At 37.1% G+C, this 8,112-nt stretch overlaps 1 protein-coding gene across 1 annotated transcript in view; it reads left to right on the top strand.

Annotated features, from left to right (window-relative positions):
• The first annotated feature begins 3,353 nt into the window (after positions 1-3,353).
• HAL (histidine ammonia-lyase) overlaps positions 3,354-8,112 on the top strand; it is an 18,577-nt gene continuing 13,818 nt past the window's right edge. Inside the window, exons 1-8 of the mRNA XM_015812642.1 lie at positions 3,354-3,600; positions 4,600-4,660; positions 4,872-4,899; positions 5,981-6,055; positions 6,138-6,210; positions 7,026-7,092; positions 7,436-7,473; positions 7,559-7,684. Of these exons, the coding sequence (XP_015668128.1) occupies positions 3,354-3,600; positions 4,600-4,660; positions 4,872-4,899; positions 5,981-6,055; positions 6,138-6,210; positions 7,026-7,092; positions 7,436-7,473; positions 7,559-7,684 (715 nt within the window). The remainder of the gene's footprint in view (positions 3,601-4,599; positions 4,661-4,871; positions 4,900-5,980; positions 6,056-6,137; positions 6,211-7,025; positions 7,093-7,435; positions 7,474-7,558; positions 7,685-8,112) is intronic.

The raw sequence follows: 8,112 nt of genomic DNA, 5'->3' as shown, positions 1-8,112 counted from the left end.
ATGAACAGATGAATCTCTGGCTTATACTCTTTCTTTAACAACGTTGGTATAGCTTTCATGTCTGACTCATGAGTCAAATCTTTGTCTTTAAAATATAAAGACAGAAATAATTAACTGGTTTATTTTTATTTATAAGATTTATATGGTACGGTGACTTGCTATGGTGGCTCTGGGTGAAGTACAAGGACTAAAACACAAAGCCCACGGCACATAACTCCTGGCACCCAGGATAAAACAACTACCTCATTCATCTAGAAATGCAGTAGAGCTTATCTAACCACCTGACTCAAACACCTGGGGCAACAGCTAGGCTGCGAAAGGCTAACAGAGTCAGGGCCATCTGAAACTTCAGAGGGATGCTGTTTTGTAGGACAAGTACCACAGGTAGTCCTCAACATACAACAGTTTGTTTAGCGACTGTTCGAAGTTACAACTGCATTGAAAAAAATGACCGTTCTTCACACTTATGGCTATTGAAGCATCCCCATGGTCACATGATCAAAATTCAGCTGCTTGGCAAGTAGTTCATATTTTTGAGGGCTGCAGCGTCTTGGGTTCCTGTGATCACCTTTTGTGATCTTCTGACAAGCAAAGTCAATGGAGAAGCCATATTCAATTAAGAGCCTTTTTACTAACTTAACAACTGCAGTGATTCACTTAACAACTGGCAAGAGAGGTCATAAAATGAGGCAAAACTCATTTAACAAATGTCTCACTTAACAGAAATTTTGGGCTCATTTTTGGTTGTAAATTGAGGACCACCTGTACTGCTGGAAGCCATAACTGCAGAGTCTAACAAGATATCATGGTTTTGATAGAAGGGGCTCAGAGCATGCCCTCTGCTAGATCTGTTTAGGTTGAATAGAAACGATAGGAGACAGATTTTCCCCAAAATATATATACTGCACAGATCCATTGGTCCATTGCAGGGGTAGGCAACCTTGGCTCTTTTATGACTCGTGGACTTCAACTCCCAGAATTCCTGAGCCAGCCACCCTGAGGGGAAAGGGAGAGGTTTCCAAGCTGAGCCATGCTGGCTCAGGAATTCTGGGAGTTGAAGTCCACGAGTCATAAAAGAGCCAAGGTTGCCTACCCCTGGTCTATTGTGATATTCGAGATCTAGCCACAATTCCCTAGTAGTTTTGAATGTTTTTATAACCATATTTTAATTTTAGAAGATTTATATCTGTCATCTTTTTTCATTTCTCCATATTGTTTATGGAACATGATTAGTTTTTTTAGAAACATGCTGAATAATTTTGCCTAAACAAAAAGGGTGTTACTGCCTGCAATGAGGGAAGAAAGATGTTTTAGAGAAAACGGAGCTAAAAAGAAATTAGTAGAGAGCCTTCCTATGCCACTTCCAAGTATACCCAGAAGACTGTGTGCAGGTATAAAGAATTGTAGTTTCCATGTACTATAGTGAAATTTCAGTCTATTTCCCCATAGCCAATTCTTGTATGGCTTTTTGCTTCTAATTTGACCTGCATTTCAATATGAAATAATACAATAGAGAAATCTATAACAGATATTACTTAAATGTTCTGTATTCACATTTAGATTAATGATTAATGTTAATAGGTCTATTACTATACATATGACTTCTGTGAGGGCTGAAGTCTAAAGGTTGTTGCTTTACCCTAGTTACCTCATGATCAATACTGATTTTGTCATTAGAGAAATCTTCTATATTCTTTCAAAATGTGCCCATACAGAAAATTACAACTTAGTTGAAGGAATATGTTCTTTTAACTCTAAGCTCATTTTAGAATAACTTCATCTAGAATGGAGTTTTATAGTGAATTTGGGAAGACAGGCTAATTTATTCATACAAAACTATTGGTTCATGACTGTGCAAACATACATTTTTATCACCAACATAGCATGAGCTTCTGCAGTTTCATTTGATGATCGACATATAGAAAAAAAAAATTAAAGTGCTTGGATGGGAGATGATGTTCCTCAATTCCAATTCAGGTTAAAGGTTTATATATCCCTGGCAGAAGAACAGAAGCGATGAAGATCAAGTCAGGAATTCACATTATTGCTTCCTTTTATCAACAGACCAAAAGAGTTATTTTGTAGTACACAAAAATATGGTTGAGTTGAGTAATGTTTGCTCTGCTTGGTGCAATCGGAGTTCAAAGCAACTATTAACAATTTGTTTTTAATGGGAAATGCTACGGACTAAAACTTAAGGGTTCTTTACACAACAAAAAAGAAAGTCCTCTGTCAACTAAATTTTGGGTTTGCACATGGGCTTTCCTTGAACATACTTAATATCAGACATATTTTTATAGAAAGTTATTGTCTCAGAGCTTTTTGAGCTTGAATACATCTGGAGACTCAGTGATGTGATCTTAGATTGCATTCCTCTAGTGCAGCGTTCCCAATCTTTTCTATAGCCCGCACCCCTAGAACGCTTCTGATATATTCTTGCACCCCTTACAAAAGTTCGAAATAAGGGCAACGAATTATGCATATACACTATAATTTTGAAACTTCTAAACCCAAGTTTTCACACCCCCTGGAATATCGTCTCGCACCCCTGTTTGGGAACCCTGTCTAGTATATAAGAATAACAACATTAGCTATTCAAGCAGGTAAGTCTTTTGAAAGTGGGTACATGGAAAAAGAAATTTAACTTGCAATAGGATATTTTAATTAATAGAAAATCAAATTCATCAGGAAAAAGTTTGAATTCAGATAAACTCAGTCAAATATTTGGAATCACTTATTTTTACCAATGGCTAGAAAAGCGAGTTAGAGAGAAAGGAACATGATATGTACTATGTAACCCTGAATATATACTAATAAGAAAAAGACTATTGAGCGATTAACTAACATATTGATTATGATAATATAGAAATTAACTCTTACTTATTGTTTTTAAATACATGAACCCAGACAATATGCTGTTTGCTAAATATTAAAAAAAAACCCAACCCTAACACTAACCTTAACCCTAACCCTAACCCTACAAAAATTAATATATTTGGAATCACTTGAGTTTAGGAAGCAGTTCTTTCAAGAACAAAAACGAAACAAAACAGGCTTCAGAGCTAATTTGGACAACTAGAGGTGCTTATTTAATTTACAAAGACTTGCTTTCTCTATGTTTTTCATCAAACTCCGTTATGTACATATGTTGATTTATTTGCAGAGCCCGGGAACCTCCGGGTGGGTGGGTGGGTGGCTTTTTAGTCTTCTGATTGGGACAGTAGAAGCCAGTCAGGTGGTTTGTGCTGCAGAATGTAGATCAGAGTGGTGCTCAGCCTTAGACTGAAGGCAGTGGTGCTCAGCCTTAAACTGAAGCTTTCTAGTAACAGGGCAACAGCAAACTGAACACAGGTATGCCAAGGTACACAGTGCATGTCCGAGGGGAATGGCTGACTGTCCCTTGTCAAAGTGGGGCAAGCACAGTGCGATGGCTGGGAAAAGAAGCTCTGAGGCGTTACGTCAAAAACAAGCCTGATAATGGAGGGTTTGCTTCAGTGGAAGAAGTGACATTCTATGTACGATGCAGCAAAGGACTTGGATTGCTGGACCAGGATGATGCCTTGGAGGACGTCCTAGAGGACAATGAGTTTGTGGAAGTTGGTAAGCAAACTGCACGTTACAGGTCAGAAAATATCTTGTGTAAATCAAAGGGAACTGAATTTAAATGGTCAGAAAGGGAAAAGATGGCAGGAAACAATATAAGCTGTTCTCCAGAGAAGCCAACATCAGGAACGTGTTTATGTTTAAATATACAATATTTTAGTCACAGTTACTTTCAAATATCTTAAAAGCATTTTTAGAAGGGATATTACAAACCATGCATTTTCCTTATTTATACACTGAAAGAAAATATATTAGATCTAAATTGCTGTTTTCGATGTCACATTAATCATAACATCCCAGATTTCAGCTGCAATTGTATCTCAGCTGAAACGCAATTGTCTCTGTGCTGTTGGTCCTTTATCATTTCTCCCTATTGCTAACCCACTATCAAATTTTTGACAATCAGTTTCTGATATAGGGATCTGGTTTCTTGGCTGATGCTTTTGCATCAGCCTTCTGTAATTATTGTTAACAATATAAATTGGACTGCTATTTCCATAATGCCCATTATCACCAATATGGAAAAGATATGTGCAAATAATAAATATTTGCACATACCTTTCTGACAAAATTGTTGTGTATGTCTGTTTGCTATTAAAATAGCACGAGGAACTGATTTTCTGGTGTAGAGATGGGAGAATGTAAATTGGCTGGGGTTTTTTATGCTTTTTTAATTTAATTGTTGTTGCAACCTGCTCAGAGTTTTGTTCTAAGATGGATGGCCATACAAAGCTTTTAAATAAATAAGGGAATTAGGAAAAAAGAAAGCATAGAGAGACATGGGGAAATGGCATAATAAGGTTTGGATGATTTAGCGTGATGGTGATGATGATTTAAATGTATATGCCACACAATACCCAGTGGATATAGTGTGCTTGATTCTGAATGTGCAGGGTATGCTTCTTATCAAAGAAAGATAACGAAGGCATGACTTATCTGGACATAGAAATGAAGAAAATCTATGTACTCATGTGATTAATTTCCCTTTCCCTCCAGTGATACAAGGAGATGTAATGTCCCCAGATTTCATTCCTTCTCAGCCAGAAGGTATTTATTTGTATCCTTTGAAAAATTTCTCAGATGTATCTTTTTTTGAAGATTCCTAGGTTGAAAAGATTTAGTTTAGTACATAACTGTATTCTTTCTCTTGCTGATAGCAGTAGCCTGAAAAGAAGTTTAAATGAACAAAAGTAAAATAAATGCTCCAAAATATTCTAAAATGTAAACCATCAGCTTGTCATGTTTATTTTTCTTATATGTTATTTCAGATACAGTAAATATAGAGAACCGGAACAGGTATGGAGGAAAGGTGACTTATGAAGAGTTAGCACAGCCTTCAGCAATTTCATGCCCACATGATGTGATCAAATTAACAGCATCACAACCAGAATGGCCATTACCATACATTAGTGGGAACTGAAATTAAAGCCTGCTCCATAATATATATTTCATAATTTGGAATATAAATCCAAATATGTTTGCTTCCTGATCTCTCCCGATCCCTTGCTTTTTCTTCTTTTACACTATGATTTAGATGATAAATATGCAGGCTTCCTGGTTTTCTTACTTTTCCAACACTGTCTAAAAAAACCCTTAGTGCTCCAATAATACACCACCATAGCAACAGTATGACATGCTTCTGTGTACATGTCTAGGTTGTGATCTATCAAACACAGTGGGAACTACTTCTGAGTAAACAGAAGAAGCTACATTCCTAACACTCTCAAGTCTGGTAAATTGGTTGATTGCATAGTCAGTGGTGGGATTCAAATATGTGAACAACCGTTGTCTGTGTGGATGCTGCTTCCGGAAGTCCATTCTGGGCTTGGTCAACAAAAAATTAGCTACCGGTTCTGCCAAAGTGGTGCTAACCAGCTGAATCCTACCACTGTGCATAGTCCAGGCATGTCAAACTCGCGACGTCACGTGACGTCGTGCGACGTATCGGAGCTTTTTCACCATTGCTGGCAATGGGGTGGGCGCGGCTCCGGTATGATGAAACCGGCCCGTGGGCCGGCAGTTTGACACCCCTGGCATAGTCCTAAAAAAGATGCTGGAAAGAAGCATTGCACTTTAAGAGTTTAATAGTCTGAAAGACTGCCTTTTGGATATAAAGTTTTTTTTAATTGCATGAAAATAGTTCCTACTAGTACAATGGTTCAATTTAAGATTATTTTTATTTTTTTCTTATAAACTGTTTTGTGGTCCTCCAGAAGGAAGAGCAATATAAAAATTAAAGAGAAATGAAAGAGAAACTCTGATAGTTCCACTTCAATGCCTTTGATTGTGCCCAAGCATCAGCAATAGCTCCACAGATTACAATTGATTGTCATTATTGATGTCATGTTATTCACTCTCACACAGTTCTTTTGTTCAGTATCTTTATTTAGATGGAAATAGTTTGACAACAGAAGATTTGGTCAATTTAGGAAAGGGGCTGTATAAAATCAAGGTAAAGAACTGGAGAGATTTTGATGTTTTTGCCCTTTACCCATAATTAAAACACAAAATAAGTAAGATCTTTATTTTTCCAGCTTACTCCTGAAGCTGAAACTAGAGTCAAAAAATCCAGAGATGTTATTGAAAGTATTATAAGTGAACAAAGAGGTAACCATTGCTTTCATTTTATAAAATTATCTTCTGGGAGCACAGACCGATATTTCCCTTCTTCTGCTTCTTACTTTGTATCCCTAGAATTTGAGAGCAAACAAAATCCTCCCGCCAACCTTATTCTGAAATAAGCAAAATGCACCTATAGTATTACACACCCAAATTGTGGCAATGAAGTAATAGAAATAGAACTGAGTTTGCATCTGCTGCTCTGACGCCACATACGTTCAGCTGGGAATAAACACCACTTTCTGTAGAAAAAGAGAAAACATATTCTTAATATAAAATAATAAAAATATTAAGACCCATCCGCTATGTTGCAATCATTGGGACAGAATGAAAGGTAGAAAATGGGAAAGGAGCCACCATGACCATCAATACAATAACCCACTGATATGAAAAAGGTATCATGAAGACAATGTTTCACCTGTGATATCATCTTCTCAGATGCCCTATTATGTGTCCCGCATGATTTAGGACTGCAGGCAAAAGACTGCAGCAAGTAAATAGGTACACGCCCAAGGAGTCTGCCCTGATTATAAAGCATTTTGAAAGGAAGAAAACAATAAAGCTGCTGCAATGAACAGTACTGATTGTAGTGACGCCAGCATGCCTGCCATCTGCTTCTTTATTGCTGCCATTATCATTGACCATTTTCTAAGTGATATTTGAGACAGCCCTGGAGTACAGAGCCCAAAAGGCCAGTCCTACCTAAACAATCATTGCTATAAACATGACTATCTAAGTCTCTTTCTTGAAAAAAATATTATTATTATTATTAATAATAATAATAAAGCATCTGTTTCTTTCAGTTGTCTACGGTATTACAACAGGCTTTGGGAAGTTTGCACAGACTGTTATTCCAAACAGTAAGCTACAGTATGTCACTTTTATTTCTTTCTAAACTCTGTAAAACACGCGTGTCAAACTCGCCACGTCACATGACGTGTAGCAACGTATTGTGATTTTTTCCCCATTGCTGGAGCTGGAGTGGGTGCGGCCTCTGCATGATGCAACCGGCCCATGGGCCGGCAATTTGACACCCCTGCTGTAAAAGAAAACTCTAGAAAATATAGACAACTTCTAAATGGTCAGCTTGAGCCAAAGGTATTTTTAATATAGTGAAATAATTTCCATAGTTTTAATTTTTTTAACTTTTTGCATTAAATTTAATTTCATAATGTAGTTTGAACTGACTATTTTCTGCTCTTTTCTCTCTGAGGGAGCTGCAAGTGAACTTAGTCCGGTCACATTCTGCAGGTAATGATTCATTTCTAATTATTTCATAACCATTTTTACAATCATTTTCATCCTGATAATCTTGAAGTGAACATTTTTGTTTCAGGGGTTGGGAAGCCTTTGATTCCAGAGAGATGCCGTATGCTCTTAGCTCTGAGGATAAATGTCCTAGCCAAAGGATACAGTGGACTTTCATTAGAAACTCTTCAGCAAGTCATTGAAGCATTTAATGGTAACATAAGTGAATCTTATCTCCTATGACAAAGGGAGCACAATCCTTTTCTCTATGCCTTTAAAGTAGTTGATTGCACTTTGAATAAAATGATAGAATGCTAGAGATGGACCATGTTTGCCAACATCAATATTATTTATACCCTGTAATGCTCAACGTAGTGGTAGTTAACATCTTTCAAGTAGAGAATACATGGAGCACAGGGTTCAATTGTTCAGTTCTTGGAGCTTGGTTGTTTTCTAGCAGAAGTTTCATTTCCCACCCAGGCAAGGTCATCATGATGTAGTGGCATTTAGTACCTTTTGCTGAAAGGAAATATAATAACAGCAACTATTATCAATTCAGTCATCATGGCTCTGTCAAGGATCTCATTTTCAGTATACTTTAAAAACACAAGAAGCCGTCTCTCCTTTCCATCTGCCACCTGA

This window comes from Protobothrops mucrosquamatus, unplaced genomic scaffold (assembly GCF_001527695.2).
Source record: "Protobothrops mucrosquamatus isolate PMUCROS unplaced genomic scaffold, P.Mucros_1.0 scaffold102, whole genome shotgun sequence".
NCBI lineage: Eukaryota > Metazoa > Chordata > Lepidosauria > Squamata > Viperidae > Protobothrops > Protobothrops mucrosquamatus.
This window is presented reverse-complemented; position numbering and strand designations above follow the sequence as displayed.